The sequence below is a fragment of the Gossypium arboreum genome, chromosome 12, assembly GCF_025698485.1.
Source record: "Gossypium arboreum isolate Shixiya-1 chromosome 12, ASM2569848v2, whole genome shotgun sequence".
NCBI lineage: Eukaryota > Viridiplantae > Streptophyta > Magnoliopsida > Malvales > Malvaceae > Gossypium > Gossypium arboreum.
Window position 1 is genome coordinate 117,819,728 of NC_069081.1, and position 17,903 is coordinate 117,837,630.

Consider the following 17,903-nt stretch of genomic DNA (forward strand, 5'->3'; position numbering starts at 1 on the left):
TAGTATTGTTAATAATATTCCGCTACTCTTGTACCAAACATAATATAAGTAAGCATTCACATTACAATTTTGAGGAAAGGTGTTAATATTAGAATTCAAATCTTGGATCTTGAGATACCAACATAGACAACTTTTAGCATATTAAACTCCTAGAGCATTGTAAAACACCATATTCACTTGTCAATTCTTTAACAAACTTACCATTGACAACCTTAAAATTCTATTATTGGCTATAGTTAGGCTTCGCCCCACCTACACTAGTTTGCTTGTTGAAAGATGCTCCATTTTTTAATACATCCCCTACCGAATAAAATTTCCATAAACCTTTCTCTCCTTTTCTCCATGTTGCCTCTTTGTTCCCAACATCATTCGGAGCGACGAAAAAATTGGCTTCGCTCTTGATGCTGGGGCTCATGCTTCCACTGATGGCGTATTGCTCCCATCCTTGGTAAAAATTGTTTGCTACGTGTGCATATCCATGACGAACTCTACAATGTAATTTAATATATAACATTTTTAAATAATTCAAACAAATATGAATCCTGCAGATATGATGACTAAGTCACTTCCTATAACCAAGTTTGAGCATTGCTTAGACTTGGTTGGTGTTCATTGTTGAAGTTAAACCCTTAAGGGGTTTTTTGGAAGAGGTGAAGAACTTGTTTATTGAAAGTTCGCGATGAAGAACTTGTTCATTGAGAATTTGTGTCAAGGTGGAGATTGTTAGAATTAAGTGACCCAAATTCTTATTTAAATAAAATACGATGGAAAATAAAATAAAAGTAAAATCCATATAGAACTAGACTTCTTTTATTTTATTTTAGAATAAGGTTTTTAAACCTTATTAAACTCCATCTATTTTATATTGATTAGAATAAGGTGTTTCAATCCTACTAGAATATGGCTTTGCAAGCCTATAAATAGACATAGTCTATTCCTCTTGTATTTGAGTAAAAATTTTTCGACATAGTGAATTTTCTTCTCCTCTGCCCATGGTTTTTTTCCCGAAAGGGTTTCCACGTAAAATTTATGTGTTCTTTATTTTTATTTATTTTATTCTATTTTATTTTTCACAGATCATTGTGGTTCCGTAACGAAGGGTCCCTGATTTAGGACTAAAAGGGCCGTCGGATGGATCGGTAACCTTGTACTTCACGACGTCTTTGCCAATGTTGTTGATCATTTTGCCAATTGTTGTCGTTCACACCGCCAAAAAGGGTTCCCTCTCTAACATTTATCAATTACATTCATTTTAGCCATATTAGCCAAACTCGAACTAGGACTTGCCATTAGAATGACCATAAAAAGGGCCAATGTAAAGCACCATGATAATGTTGTAGCTATTGTTGTACTTTTTTTTTCTTGAGTGGAAGATGGGAGAATAAAGAGAAATTATTGATGGATTTATACAGCAAAAAAAATTGCCAAAATTGAGTTAAAAAATTTGTTCATAATGTTACGAGGTGAATGTTATGGCTGTTATTATTGAATACCAATAGCCTGGGCTACTTTGTTAGTAACTAACTTCATTTTCATGGAGACAAAAAAATGTATTGTTTGTTTATTTTTGGTGAAATTCTACTATTAGTACTTGTAATATACATAATTTGCGTATAAGTGTATTCTAATTTGGTCAATTTTAGGTCATGTGCTTTTAGAATTTTGAAATTTCAATCATGAACTAAATAAGATACATTGAATTCGTTAAGTTATATTTACTATTTCCAAAATCTCATGTAACAAATATATTATCACATGTGTAATGTCATATTAATTTACTATTTTCACGTGATACTCACAGAAATGCCATATTATTTTAGTTAATAGTTTTAATGGCTATGGTTTAAATCAAGATTGAAATTTCAAAATTCAAAAAGTATAGAGTCTATAAATGATTAAATTAGATAATTAAGGCTAAATCCATAACTTACACATAGTATGAGACTAAAAGCAAAATTAAACCTAATGAGTTTAAATATTACTATTTATATCAAGATTTAAATTTCAAAATTCTAAATCATCAAAACATAATATATAGAATAATAAGATATTAGATTCTTTTTACAAAAATGTTTTCATTTTTGGGTACTTATAAGGGTTAATTTATTAGTCAAGGTAAAAAAATTATGTGGCTAAGTTTGAGAGTTAGTTTCATATTTAAAAGTTAAAATGAAATATAGATTTAGTCATAGTTCAATTAATATGAGTATTGTTGGTAATGCATGAAAATATGAGTTTGAGTCCGTTGAAATACATTATTAAAAAATTAAAAATGAAATTTTTTTATTTTTTAAATTTAAAAATTATATATATTTTTAGTAGAAAGCAAGTATCAGTCTACAATTCTTATTTCAATGCATCGTTACTAAGCAGACTCCATCTCGAATGCATCGAATCAAACAACCTTAGACCTCTTAGCCATATGGTCAGCTACCGGCTTACACTCCCTTGGTACTTACTCAAGCTTAACCTCCCATTGCCATTATAATTGGAAGCGAATTTGTCGGGGGGCAAACACGAGTTTTAGTCCCAAAAATAGAAAAATTTCAATTCAGTCTCTTTATAAATAGTCAAATTATAAATTAACATATGTAATGAAATTGCACTTTGACCTTCAAAAATAAAAATATTGTAAATCAATCATCTTATAAATATATAAACTTGAATGGTTGATTTTTGTTAATACTTTACCTATGAATTATTTCTATTCATTTTAAGTCAATAATTTAATATTAATATTTAGTATTATTATCCAATCAAATTAACTTATCAATTTACATAAAGCACAATAATTCAATTTTAAAAAATAAAATAAGAGTAATTCTTTGTCGATTTTATAAAGTCAAAATAGACACACACACACACACACATATATATATATATATATATGATAATAATATCCCCTTTCTCTTGTATAAATATTCACCCTGTTTTTACACGAAACAAAATATAAGCAAAGCATTAGTATTTACACTACAATTTAGTGGGAGGGGTATTAACTTTAGAACTCGAGTCCTCGACTTTGAGATACCAACACAAAAGATTTTTAACATGTTAAACTCTTGGAGCATTGTAAAACACCAGATTCACTTGTCAATTCCTTAACAGATCCAGAATCGACAACTTTAAAATTTTGATCATGGTTACAGTTAGGCTTCGCTCCACCTACACCTGTTTGCTTACTGAAAGATGCTTCATTTTTTAGTACATCCCCTACTGAATAAAATTTCCATAAACCTTTCTCCCATTTTCTTCATGTTACCTCTTTGTTCCCAACATCATTCGGAGCAACGAAAAAATTGGCTTCGCTCTTGATGCTGGGCCTCATGCTTCCACCGATGGCGTATTGCTCCCACCCTTGGTAAAAATTGTTCGTTACGTGCGCGTATCCATGGCGAACTTTGCAATATAATTCAATAAATAACAGTTTCAGATACTTCATGTAAATATGTATTAGAAAACATAGAGCTCACCAATCCATCATCATTATTTACCTTGGCATTCTTTGGTTGTAGTTAGGTCCGAAATGGTTGAAAATGACAGTGACCTTCATGTTTTTGTAACAGTCCAATTTTCAGTGGTGTCGGAAACGGTGAATTGAGATCACAAAATCCGACAAGTAAGATTGAACAAGATAGTAATTTAATATTTATGAGTCAAGTGAGAAATTAGAAGAATTTGTGAATTGGTGAATTTGGTGAATTAAAAGAATTAATTAGGTAAATCGGGTTGAAAACGAGGTATCGAGACCTCAAATTTAAAATTGAGCCATAAATATTTTTAGAAATATTTATTGAGTGTCAATAAGTTAGTATTAAAGTTTGGTTGAGAAATTTTAACGTTTGGGTAGTCAATTAAATAAAAAGAACTAAATTGTAACAAATGCAAAATTTGCTAGAAGGATTAAATAGCTCAAGTGTTAAAAGAAAGAGGATTTAAAGGGAAATTAAGCCTAAACGTGAATAGGTTGGACGGGAAGGGCAAGAAAATCAGCAGAAAAATAAGGGAAATAAGGGCAAAATTGGAAATTTTACAATTTTAACATACAAAATAAAGACAAAATTGAAAAATCTAGAGATCTCTTCATATTTTCTCAGACAAAACACCATAGGAGGTCTGGAGAAATTTTTTTCTTCATATTTTTACATCATGTGAGTTTAATTGTTGCTTTTTCTTGATAATTTTTATGTTTTTATAACTTTTACAATTAGGTCCACTTATAGAATTCATTAGTTTTGGATTTGGTGGGTGAAATTGGGAGTTACCCTAGCTGAGTAATGGAAGTTTATGATGAATTATAATGAAATTGAAGTTCTAATTTCATATTAAGGTTGTTTTATTAAGTAATTTTGATAGAAAATGGTATTTAGGACCTAATTGTGAAAAAGTTGTGAATTAGAGGTTGGTGTTGAAATTCAGAATATCAAAAGTTGTGAAATAGTTTATAATGATAAAATAAAGTGTTAATTGGGAAAAATTAGTTCAATTGATGGGTGAATTGAGTGAGGGACACGGTTTAGAGACATGGGCGTGTAGCCTGGCCGTGCGGTTCAATTTGTGTGTTGACGTCATAAATAGAGAGTTACATGGACTGACGACACGGGAATGTCAAAGGCACACAGGCGTGTGACTCTGTTTTATGATAAAATTTTCTATGTTTTCTCAGAACTTTCCAAAGTTCTCAATTTAGTCTCGAAACCTTTCTAAAGTATGATTTGGGCTTCGTTAACCCAAATAAGGGACCATGTGCATGTGAATAATTGTTTCGAAATAAAAATGAAATTTTATAGCTTGTATTTTAGTTGGATGTTTGTATGTTTGTTTGGTAATGCCTTGTACCCTATCTAGGTCTCGGGTACGGGTAAGGGGTGTTACAGTTTTTATCTCTCAAATAACCATCATCGTGTCCGAGGAGCATAGCTTTGTCTTGGTTCTTAAACCAATTATTCGACACGGTGACATCGGTGGAACTGCGAGTGACATTTAGGAGGCTATCTTGGCACTCGTACAATGTGTTATGATCAATCCACACTTTTCTTGCGGTGACCAATCTTATAGCGTCTCCGTCCATTCAGCCTAAAGGGACCATCTTTGCATTTGGACCCATGACGGTACTAGGTGGTTGGGCCTTGCAATGGTGGATGAGAAACCCATGGATGACTGTATCGGTCACTTGGTACACTAAGAGGCACCCAGCGCCAGTTATGTGGACATCGACGCCACGACTGTCGATGGCAGTGAAGCTGCTTAAAAGAAGTGGTCTTTAGAGTGTAATGGTCATGTTGTTTTTTATTGTGATCCATACTTTTCCTTTGATCATTGTGGTTCCACAATGAAGGGTCCCTAATTTAGGACTCAAAGGGGTTGTCGGAAGGATCAGTATCCTTGTACTTTACGACGTTTTTGCCAATGTTGTTGATTATTTTTCCAGCAAAATTGACGGAGCATTTGGCCAATTGTTGTCATTGACTCCACCAAAGAGGGTTCCCTCTCTACCATTTATAGATTACATTCATATTAGCCAAACTCGAACTAAGACTTGCCATTAAAGTGACCATGAAAAAGGCCAAAGTGAAGCACCGTGAAAATGTTGTAGCCATTGTTCAACTCTTTTTTTCTTGTTTGGAATATAGGAGAATGTCTAACAAAAATTTAATGAGGCAATGCTCTGCCAAAAGCTTTTCTATTAGGTTTGTGGCATATAAACTATATTATTTTAGGTCTAATATTGAATTTCATCATTTTATTTTACTAAATTTGAGAAATCAATCCTATTTTAATTTGATATAATTTGATTTTTTACTTTACAAAATTGAAAAATTATTGATAAATATGCAAAATTGAATGGCCTTTACTTTCTTTCTTTTTTTTTGCTAATTTATTAGCTAAAATTTGTCGTATTGTTAATAACATTCCTTTCTCTTATACCAAACATAATATAAGTAAGCATTCACATTACAATTTTGAGCAAAGGTGTTAATATTAGAATTCAAATCTTGGATATTGAGATACCAACATAGACAGCTTTTAGCATATTAAACTCCTAGAGCATTGTAAAACACCAGATTCACTTGTCAATTCTTTAACAAACTTAGCATTGACAACCTTAAAATTCTGTTCTTGGCTATAGTTAGGCTTCGCCCCACCTACACCAGTTTGCTTGTTGAAAGATGCTCCATTTTTTAATACATCCCCTACCGAATAAAATTTCCATAAACCTTTCTCTCCTTTTCTCCACGTTACCTCTTTATTTTCAACATCATTTGGAGCGACGAAAAAATTGGCTTCGCTCTTGATACTGGGGCTCATGCTTCCACCGATGGCGTATTGCTCCCATCCTTGGTAAAAATTGTTTGCTACGTGTGCATATCCATGACGAACTCTGCAATGTAATTTAATATATAACATTTTCAAATAATTCAAGCAAATATGCATTAAAAAACATGGAGCTCATGGATCCATAATTATTATTTACCTTGGCATTCTTTGGTTGCAATTAGGTCCGAAATGGTTGAAAATGACGGTGACCATCATGTTTTTGTCTCTTAAATGACCGTCATCGTGTCCGAGGAGCATGACTTTATCTTGGTTCCTAAACCAGTTGTTCGACACGGTGACATTGGTGGAACCGCGAGTGACATCGAGGAGACCATCTTGACACTCATACAATGTGTTATGATCGATCCACACTTTTCTCGCAGTGACTAATCTTATAGCGTCTCCGTCCATTCGGCCTAAGGGGATCACCTTTGCGTTTGGACCCATCACAATGCTAGGTGGTTGGGCCTTGCAATGGTGGATGCGAAGCCCGTGGATGATTATATCGGCCGCTTGGTACACCAACAGGCACCCGGCTCCAGTTATGTGGACGTCGATGCCACGACCGTCGATGGCGGTAAAGCTACTTAAGAGAAGTGGTCTTTGGAGTGTGATGGTCATGTTGTTTTTGAATGTGATCCATACTTTTCCTTTGATCATTGTGGTTCCGTAACAAAGGGTCCCTGATTTAGGACTCAAAGGGTCGTCGAAAAGATCGGTAACCTTGTACTTCTCGATGTCTTTGCCAATATTGTTGATCATTTTGCCGGCAAAACCGACAGAGCATTTGGCCAATTGTTGTCGTTCACTCCGCCAAAGAGGGTTCCCTCTCCAACATTTATCGATTACATTCATATTAGCCAAACTTGAACTAGGACTTACCATTAGAGTGACCATGAAAAGGGCCAAAGTGAAGCATCGTGAAAATGTTGCAGCCATTGTTCAACTCTTTTTTTCTTGTTTGGAATATGGGAGAATGAGAAGAGATTATTTATGGATTTATACAGCCAAAAATTTTGCCAAATTTGAGAGTTAAAAATTTTGTTCATAATGTTACGAGGTGAATGTTATTGTTGTTTTTATCTAATGCCAATCGTTTGGGCTGCTTTGTTAGTAACTACTTTTTTGTTGAGACAAAAAAGTATTCATTTGTTTATTTCTAGTGAAATTTTACCAGTGGTCATCGTACTATATATAAGTTGCATATTTAATTCTTATACTCAGTGTATTCTAATGTGGTCAATTAGGTCATGTGATTTTAGAATTTTGAAATTTCAATTATGAACTAAATGGTAGACATTACATTCATTAAGTTATATTTTGCTATTTCTAAAATTTTATATGACAAATGGATTATCATAAGTATAATGTCATATCAAATTGTTAGTTTCACATAATACTCATAAGCATGTTACAAATGGACTTAACGACTCACTGTTTGAATCATGATTGAAATTTAAAAATCCATAAAATATAAAGACTAAAAAGGATTAAATTAGATAAATCTATAACTCACACATATTATGAGACGAATAATAATATTAAGCCTAATGGATTTAAATGTTATCATTTCTTTCAACATTTCAAATTCAAATTGACCTAATTAAATATATTAACTAAATTTGTACCTTAAACATAATACATAGAATAATAAAAAATTGATTTTTTTTATTTTACAAAATGTTCTTTTCTTTGTACTTAAGAAAGGGTGTGCTATGGGTTATTCCATTCTCTGTTGGTATGATTAACTTAGTTCATTGATGGTAAATTTTGACAGAAAATCTTAAGTACTATAAGTATCAACGATTAAAAAATCTCAAACTTTGTTACGGTATAGATATTGCTGGTATACTTTTTATTGAAAATTAATAAATCAGCCTTAATAATTATGTAATAACTGAGATTGATTTGGTCTTAACTTTCACATGTGTAAACATTGATTAAGTAATAACTGAGATTGATTAAGTACATTGATTTGTTATGTAATATTTTGCTATTTTAGAAATTTTACGCGATTAATATATTTTACATGTGTAATGTTATGTCAACTCACTATTTTTACATAATACTCACAAAAATGTCACATTATTTTAGTTAATGGATCTAACAGCTACCAATTGAATCAAGATTGAAATTTAATAATTCAAAACGTATAGAGACTAAAAAAAATTAAATTGGATAATAAAGATAAATCTATAACTTACACGTAGTACGAGACTAATGGCAAAATTAGAACTAATGGATTTAAATGTTACCGTTTGTGCCATGACTAAAATTTTAAAATTCAAAAAAGTAGAGAATTAAAACTGCCCAAATTAAAATATAAGGACTAGATTTGTAACTTATGCATAGTATAAGGAGTAGTAACATAATTAAATTTTTTTTGACAAAATGTTTTTGGATGAATTACACTCAAGGTCACTAAACTGTTAGTAAGTTTATATTATGGTCACTTAACTTCAAAATGTTACAAAATGGTCATTAAACTATTTGAAAGTTTTCATTTAACGAATAAATATTTATTCGAACCCTCTCTTTCAAATTTAAAGTGTATGTTCCCGCGCGAATCTCAGCAATCACTTGTTCTGATTCTACATATTGATCGTTTTGAACTAAAAGAAAACTTTTTGGTGGAATAGTCACATTATGTATAATATCTTCACTCTCAATAATTACATACAAGTCCAGATAACATAAAAAAGCAGGATGCCCGTGACGTGTGCATGTATGATGAACCAAATCCTCATTGAATTTGATTTTTCCATTAAAATGGGTGGATTGTTAAAATTATTGTTATATAACTTTAAACATTACAAATTTACAAACCGAAATCCAAAATATCCAAAATAAAAAATAACTAGATTCAAGCCCGCCCAAACCCAATCTTCTACCAACCTTTTTTTGGTACATTATCTATTGTAGAATAAAAGTTTATATCTAGAATAGTAATATTCCCCTTTCTCTTGTATAAATATCCATCTTGTAATTGTTTTTACGTAAAATGAAATATAAGCGAAGCATCTCTTTGTTAATTTGAGTCAAATAATCGGTTCGAAGTAATTATTAATTTTTTTCTTCTCATATAGGCTTTTTAGTAATTTTTTTAATTAAAATTTACATTGCAATTTAAAGAAGGTATTAAGATCAAGACTCAAATATTGGATCTTAAACCGACAACAACTTTTAGCATGTTAAACTCCTGGAGCATCGTAAAACACCAGATTCACTTGTCAATTCTTTAACAGACCCGGCAATTTCAACCTTAAAATATTGTTCCTGGTCATAATTAGGTTTTGCCCCACCTACACCTGTTTGCTTACTAAAAGATGCTCCGTTTTTGAAAGCATCCCCAACTGAATAAAATTTCCATAAACCTTTCTCCCCTTTTCTCCAAGTGACCTCTTTGTTTCCAGCATCATTCGGAGCGACGAAAAAATTTGCTTCACTCTTGATGCTGGGGCTCATGCTACCACCGATGGCGTATTGTTCCCACCCTTGGTAGAAATTGTTTGCTACGTGTGCATATCCATGGCGGACTCTGCAATGAAATTTAATATATAACAATTTCAGATAATTTATGTAAATATGCATTAAAAAACATGAAGCTCATCGATCCATCATCATTATTTACCTTGGCATTCTTTGGTTGCAGTTAGGTCCGAAATGGTTGAAAATGACAGTAACCTTCATGTTTTTGTCTCTCAAATGACCATCATCATGTCCGAGGAGCATAACTTTGTCTTGGTTCCTGAACCAGTTGTTTGAGACGGTGATGTCGGTGGAACCGCGAGTGACATCTAAGAGGCCATCTTGGCACTCATACAACGTATTATGATCGATCCACACTTTTCTTGCGGTGACCAATCTTATAGCATCTCCGTCCATTTGGCCTAAAGGGATCACCTTTGCATTTGGACCCATGACGGTGCTAGGTGGTTGGGCCTTGCAATGGTGGATGCGAAGCCCGTGGATGATTATATCAATCGCTTGGTACACCAACAGGCACCCAGCGCCTGTTATGTGGACGTCGACGCCACGACCGTCGATAGCAGTGAAGCTACTTAAGAGAAGTGGTCTTTGGAGTGTGATGGTCATGCTGTTTTTGAATGTGATCCATACTTTTCCTTTGATCATTGTGGTTCCGTAACGAAGGGTCCCTGATTTAGGACTCAAAGGGTCGTCGGAAGGATCGGTAACCTTGTACTTCACGACGTCTTTGCCAATGTTGTTGATCATTTTGCCGGCAAAACCGACAGAGCATTTGGCCAATTGTTGTCGTTCACTCCGCCAAAGAGGGTTCCCTCTCCAACATTTATCGATTACATTCATATTAGCCATATTAGCCAAACTCGAACTAGGACTTGCCATTAGAATGACCATGAAAATGGCCAATGTGAAGTACCATGATAATGTTGTAGCCATTGTTGTACTTTTTTTTTCCTTGTGTGGAAGATGAGAGAATAAAGAGAGATTATTGATGGATTTATACAGCAAAAAAATTACCAAATTTTAAGAGTTAAAAATTTGTTCAGTGCGGTTATGGAGTAGTGGTAGAGGGAACTATAATAAAGGTTTCATAAACTTTGTTGGGAACCAACTTCATTTTTGTTGAGACAAAAAACTGTTGGTATGTTTTTCTTTTTCGGTGTATTAATATGATACTTATACTCGTAAGCTATTCGAGTTCGATTAATTTTATTTTTGAATTCAATTTAATAATTATCGAGCCGTGTTCAAGCTCGAATAGCTTCAGCTATTAATCGAATTGAATTCGAGCTTTGTAATACTAAACTCAAATGGTTTGCAAACTTTTCATTTTATATATATTAATAAATTTTATTATTGCCTTTAATATATATATTATTATCCTTAAGCTTAATTATTGAGCTAACCTCAAATTTGAATACATATAAACATAATTAATATAAAAATTATTGAGCTAAAGTATTAAAGTATTACGTTACGATATTTCCGATTCTCCCTTGGCTCAAGCTCAAACTTAAAAATAAATATATAATCAAATGCGAGTTAAGTATCAAATACCCAATTTCAGATTAATCTTAAACTTCAACTTTTCAATATTCAATTTCGACTGTATTAGATTACACCCTACTTACAAAGGAAAAGAAGGCAACGCCGGAGGTTATTTTGTTACTAAAATAAAAATATGTAGCCATGTTTGACATTTAATTTTGTACTTAAAAGTTAAAAATACGTTTTTTTTGTTTTTATTTATTTTAAAATTTTTAATATAATAGTTGATACCATTAAATTTCCATTCTATAACAAATGTTTTAGTAAATTTGTAACGATTTGCTTTTGAGTTCTACGATTAAATGAGTGTATTGATAATAAATTTCGACGGAAAATAATAATTACTAATAACATCAACAATTTTATTAGAATTTTGAAGTTGAAAAAAATTAATTTTTAACAATTTATAAATTAAATCTCAAACTTAATTATTGCATAGAAATTAACACTATATTTTAATCTAACATTAATAAAAAGTCTTAATAATTATATAATAAATATTTTAGCTTAAGATGGATTTGTTCATAACCCTAGAAAGATTTGATCCAAAATTGAAAAATATTCAAATTTAAGGCAAAAGAGTAATTAATTATAAATATTTATGACTATAAATCTTTAAAATTATTTGAATTTTTTAAGCACACATAACCAATTCGATTTAAATTCGAAATAATTTAAACTCAAAAAATCCAAATCTAAAATGATCCAAGTCGAAAAAAACTCAAACCTCAAATTATTCAAAATATGAGAATATCCAAGCTCTATAGTTAATCCTAATCTGAAAATATCTAAGCCTAATTTGAGCTTAAGGTAATCCAAATTCAAAATTATTCAATTTTGAAAATTGTCAGACTCAAACTCACCCAAACCCATTATTTAACCATTTTTCTATTTCATTTTCTAGTTAAAGTAATGTCACTTGATTTATGAGACGAAACTAATTAGAACATTTGTTTCAATCACTTTAGAATGGTTTTGGGCTGAGAGGAGAATGATCTGCAAAATAAAATGGGTCATTAAGAAGTGTCAGAGCTTGTATTTTGGGATACTCTTCGATACTTAAGTTAGAAAAGAGAAAATGAGTAACTTTTTTGTCGAAACAAAAGTAAGGATTTTAGATATGTTTCACACATTCACATTTTCATATTGTGCTAATTTATTTTATGTAGTTTTCATGTTTTTTTTTCCTAAGGATTTGAAATGTTTTAAATCTCTTTAAAATGATTACATATTATTAATTAGTTTTAAAAATATTTGATACATTGTCAATGAAATTTTTAAACTGTATAAATAATGGTAAGGGATGATAAATGCCTATAGAGGTATAGTAAAATAATAATAATAATAATAATAATAATAATAATAATAATAAGGCACATGACCATTTTTAATGTTACTTTGTGAAATAAAAAATATATTTTCAATGTTTGTGTTTTAATTTTATGTAAAATTTAGTAAAATCATATTTATTTCATAATTATATTATTTTTTACACCAGTTTGTATTTTAATTATTCGTGCAATGAAGTTATTAAACGAAGCTTGTTTCTTAAAGTCTCATTTTACTTAAGTTGGTAATCAGTACCAACTGGAAACACTGACTAATTTTGGGGTCGTACATATACGTATGCTACTTTGTCAAATGAATTTCTAGAAGATCGGTGATTATTAAGAAATTTTACTAATTTATATAATAATAATTCAAAATTTTAATCAATAAAATATCTAAATTACTTATTGAAAAATAGAAATTAAAAAAGAAGAAGAAGAAGAAGAAGAGAGGAATGCAATTTAAGTTCAACATTTTTACAATAATGATATAGATATTAAAATAGTGTAATTATATTTTTAATTTAATTTCAATTTCTTAAAATTATTTTCGTCCCTATGTTAAATTTCCTCTCAATAATTTACCAACAAATATTTTTTAAAAAAATACACCAAAAAAACCCATTTGAAAAAAGTATTCAAAAGTTTTTAATACTTAAAGATTTTAATTCTGGTTGTGCATAATGGTTATGTCCATTGACTTGACCGACTGTTAATAATCTCTACTTCTGATTGTGCATAATGGTTATGTCCATTGACTTGACCGACTGTTTTCATTGACTATGTATGTCGATCAGGGGCAGAGGCGTATCCAGAGGGGTGTTGGCATGGGCCCCGCCCCCTTAAAATGAAAATTTTCATTTTACATTTTTGAAATTTTTTAAAAATTTTAAATTAATAGAGGTAAAATTACAATTTGGCCTCCCCTAAAATTATAAAAATTTAATTTAATCCTTTACGAATTATAAAAATATAAACTATAAAAAATTAAAATTTCATCCGACCCCCTTAAAAAAATTTTCTGACTTCGCTCCTGATGTCGATAATCAAACAAGCTGGCTTAAACATACGAGTATGATATAGGAAGAGGGTGGAGAAATTTGGAGCATTTAATTTAATTGACTAAAATTTTGCTAAGTTTGAGTTCAGGCGGTCTAAGTTGGAGCCTCATTCTTGTAAAAATTAAATGTACAATAATAATAGAATTGATTTTCGTTCCATTATTTTCCATTAATTACCGGATTCGAAGCTCTTCTCAACACAAATATTCTGAGTTGAATATATTGATGTGGATATCAAATTATATTTTTTTATTCACAAAATAAATAAATTAATCTTTGTATGTTAAATTAAATAATAAATCGGTTTTTTTGTCAAAACAATTATCCATTTGTGTTGTTATAAAGTTAGCATAGATGACGAAATAACCAAACAATAATACATGGCATGCTACATGGTAGAAATTGATAAAAATTTTAATGAAATGATTAGTTTGTTATTTGATCTAACATAAAAGACTAATTTATTTTTAATATAAAGAATAAAATATAATTTAACTTTTAATACACGGACTTCTATTAGATATGTTTTTTAAAGCATGAAAAGAAAATTAGAAAATTGAAATTTATTATATTAAAATTATTGAGCATTTCTATGAATGAATAGAGAGCTTGGATGGAAGTGATTTTGATAATGAATTAAAGAAGTAAACAAATAATTGAGCATGAACGAGTTACCTTCGGTGTTATGTTGTTTGGTACTCAATTTAGTTTCAAATAAGAAGTTTTGCTTAATAATGTGGGTTCCTCAAAAGAAGAAACAAAAAGCTTTCGTCTCTTTAATTTTATTTCGTCCTTCAAAACAATTTTTTACTTTATTTATGACTTTGTTACATTTCTAAATTCTAAACTCTAAATTGTTTGACAGCCGCTGATGTGACCGTAACAACAATAGTTTCAGAATTTTCCTTCAGTATTTCATCATATATGTGATATACAGTTAAACCCAAAATGTAATATTAATTGAATCACCATTGCAAATGTTTAACCTTGATGTTTGTTTATAGTCAATGGAAAACGGACTTTTATCGAGAACACAAATGACTTTTGTTTATAGTCATCGTCGCAAAACAGACTTTTATAGAAAATTTTGTAATTATTTAAGCAATTTTGGTTAGAGAATTTTCCTCCAATATTTTCAAATGTTTAACCATGAATTTTGTTTATAATTATGGCAAAATAAACTTTTATAGAGAACGTGAAAGGTCATTTTGTATCGGCTGGAGATATTTCATTCTTAGGGATGAAAACTCATTTACCAATACTACTGCTGTGATAATTTTCGCTTCAACCAATTTGAATCCCAATTTAGCGACGAACAATCTAATTCATATGTATATTATTTATATTTATAATAACAATTCTACTTATAATTATAATCTTTAAGAAAAACCTTAAAAAGGTAAGAGGCTAACTTAGTACTTATCCATCTAAATATCTTGTTAGTGGGGTTGTAATGATAATTTTCTGGGGAAAATATTACACATTCTGGTAAAAATCGATAATTTAAATCTTTTATAGTTCTTCAAACATTTTTTTCCAAAACCTCAAATAATTTAAAATTTTATAATTAAATAATCTCCACTTCTACATATTCATATTGGCCATTGACTTGACTAACTAATTTTGTTGACTCTGTAAGTCAATAATCTTAAAAGATGAATGAAAAAATAAATAAATAGTGGAGCATTAACTTTAGTAACTTTTTCGTAAGCTTATCAACAAGTCTTGGTCATATTATTTTATGAGTTAAGACTTTAGCTCGTTTTAACGAGCTGATACGTTATTTAGATTTCAATTTCTAAATATGACAGAAAAAAAAATAACGAATTTCGAAATAATAGATCTTCATATATCATAAAAAGAATAAAAACCACACTTAACAATAATTACAAAATGTTAAAGTTGTGATGATTGATTTAAATTGATTAACCCAGAAAGTAGGAACTGTAAAAAAAATTAGAATAATCATAGTATGGGTACCCCTAAAAAAATTGGTGAACAGATCGGAGAGAGTTGAGAACCCCTTTATTTTAAAAGAGAAGGTGTCTTGATAACCAATCCATTTCAAGGTATACCATCGAGATGGAACAGGAAAGATTATACTGCAATGTCATGGTTTGCGTATCAATAACCATAAGTTTAAGTTCTTTCGTTTTCAGGGTATTTGTTGCTTAAGCGGTCTTTCTTACAATTTTAATAAGATTCTTAACTTCTATATACCGTTGAATGAAATATGGGTATTATTTATTTTAATAATTCTATATCACATCAATAATTTTATCTTAAATTTTACGATGTTAATTTAAATTTTTTTTAAGATTAAAATACTGAAATTCATGATAATAATATTGATCTAGCATAAAAAATAAAAAATATTAGAAGAATGGAGATTTTCAAAACAGATTTTCACTATCCTATTTTTCCATCATAATTTTAATTATATTATATCTTTCTTTTAAGAAATTAAAATTACTTACTTCAAAATTATTAATTTATAAATTTAAAAAAGAATTCCATGAAAGCAATACAAGTATAAAACCCAAAAAAGTAGTCAGCTAAATCAGCTTCAACCCCACAAGCTAAGCTTACTTTAAACAGAAATTGGTTAGGCTTTTTGGTCAAATTTCTTTTTCTACTCCATGCTAGATTTGTCGTCTATATAATAAAAAAATAAGTAAACTATGTTATAAAATAAAATAATAAAACGAATATGGTACCAATAACATAGAATCTATAAAAAAAAAAAACCATTAATATATTTAAATATCATGATAAAATGCATAAAATAATACAGATGCATAAAATTATGCTATTGTTTATTCCATTTTTGCAGAGATTTGTTTTTCTTTTTGGCTTAGAGAAGACTTTGATTCTATTGGATGGAGCTGCCTTTTAAGTCTCTATAAAGCTCAAGCTTATTAGCACATTTAGAAGCACAGCAAAAATGATAAGAAAATTTCAGCCCAAACCAATGTTCTTCTTACTCGTTTTAGTTTCAGCACTGATTGAAACTTCCCATGCTGGTGGCATCGCCATTTATTGGGGCCAAAACGGCAACGAGGGCACCCTAACCGCAACCTGTGCCACGGGAAGATATGCTTACGTTAACATAGCTTTCCTTAACAAGTTCGGCAATGGTCGTACCCCTGAAATAAACTTGGCCGGTCACTGTAACCCAGCTTCCAACGGTTGCACTACCGTCAGCCGAGGCATAAGAAATTGTCAAAGACGAGGAATCAAGGTCATGCTCTCTATCGGAGGCGGCGTCGGAAGCTACTCTTTAGCTTCTAAAGCAGACGCTAAGAACGTAGCTGATTATCTATGGAACAATTTCTTGGGTGGCAATTCACGTTCCCGTCCTCTCGGCAACGCTGTGTTGGACGGTATTGATTTTGATATAGAGCTCGGGTCAACTCGATACTGGGATGACCTTGCTCGTTATCTATCAGCTTACAGTAATAATGGACGAAAGGTGTATTTAACAGCAGCTCCACAGTGTCCATTTCCCGATAGTTTCTTAGGGACTGCCCTTAATACAGGTCTCTTTGACTACGTTTGGGTTCAGTTCTATAACAATCCACCATGCCAATACACATCGGGGAACATAAACAACCTTGTCAACTCATGGAACCAGTGGACTTCATCTATAAAAGCAGGGAATATATTTTTAGGGTTACCGGCGGCACCAGCGGCGGCCGGTAGTGGGTATATTCCACCTAATGTGTTGACTTCTCAGATTCTTCCTGTTATCAAGAGGTCATCCAAGTATGGTGGGATTATGCTTTGGTCTAAGTTCTTTGATGATAAAAATGGTTATAGTAACTCCGTTGTAACTAGTGTGTGAGTGAAGTCCTTGTTGTACTCTCTTAAAAAGGCCTAGGCTTAACTTGGTCTTCTATAAAATAATAAGATAAAACTAAGAGATAATAAGATTATTACATAAATAATTAAGGAATTTAGCATGAACCAGTTTCATTTGGTGTTAATGTTGTTTGTCATTCATTATTCTATTCAGGATTAGGCCTTAAACAAGAAGTAAAACAACCTTTTAAATTGGGCCTTAGGTTAGATGCCGTCCGGCCCATATTTAAATTAGATAATTTATAAAATATTTTGATTTAAATTTAATTATATTAATATTAATATAAAATTATATATTTTG

At 30.9% G+C, this 17,903-nt stretch overlaps 3 protein-coding genes and 1 pseudogene across 3 annotated transcripts; 1 reads left to right on the plus strand and 3 right to left on the minus strand.

Moving 5' to 3' along the window:
• Nucleotides 1-223: 223 nt before the first annotated feature.
• Nucleotides 224-5,435, minus strand: LOC108477583 (probable pectate lyase 4; annotated as a pseudogene).
• Nucleotides 5,436-6,027: 592 nt separating this feature from the next.
• Nucleotides 6,028-7,173, minus strand: LOC108479087 (putative pectate lyase 2). The gene is made up of 2 exons (XM_017781505.1): nucleotides 6,476-7,173; nucleotides 6,028-6,382 (listed from the first exon to the last, which is right to left on the minus strand). Exons 1-2 carry the CDS (start codon nucleotides 7,171-7,173, stop codon nucleotides 6,028-6,030), a joined length of 1,053 nt encoding a protein of 350 aa, XP_017636994.1.
• Nucleotides 7,174-9,501: 2,328 nt separating this feature from the next.
• LOC108479088 (putative pectate lyase 2) lies at nucleotides 9,502-10,647 on the minus strand. The gene is made up of 2 exons (XM_017781506.1): nucleotides 9,950-10,647; nucleotides 9,502-9,856 (listed from the first exon to the last, which is right to left on the minus strand). Exons 1-2 carry the CDS (start codon nucleotides 10,645-10,647, stop codon nucleotides 9,502-9,504), a joined length of 1,053 nt encoding a protein of 350 aa, XP_017636995.1.
• A 5,889-nt stretch (nucleotides 10,648-16,536) lies between these two features.
• Nucleotides 16,537-17,688, plus strand: LOC108478305 (hevamine-A-like). Its single transcript, XM_017780751.2, has one exon. It carries the CDS (start codon nucleotides 16,686-16,688, stop codon nucleotides 17,583-17,585), a length of 900 nt encoding a protein of 299 aa, XP_017636240.1. The 5' UTR covers nucleotides 16,537-16,685; the 3' UTR covers nucleotides 17,586-17,688.
• Nucleotides 17,689-17,903: the final 215 nt, after the last annotated feature.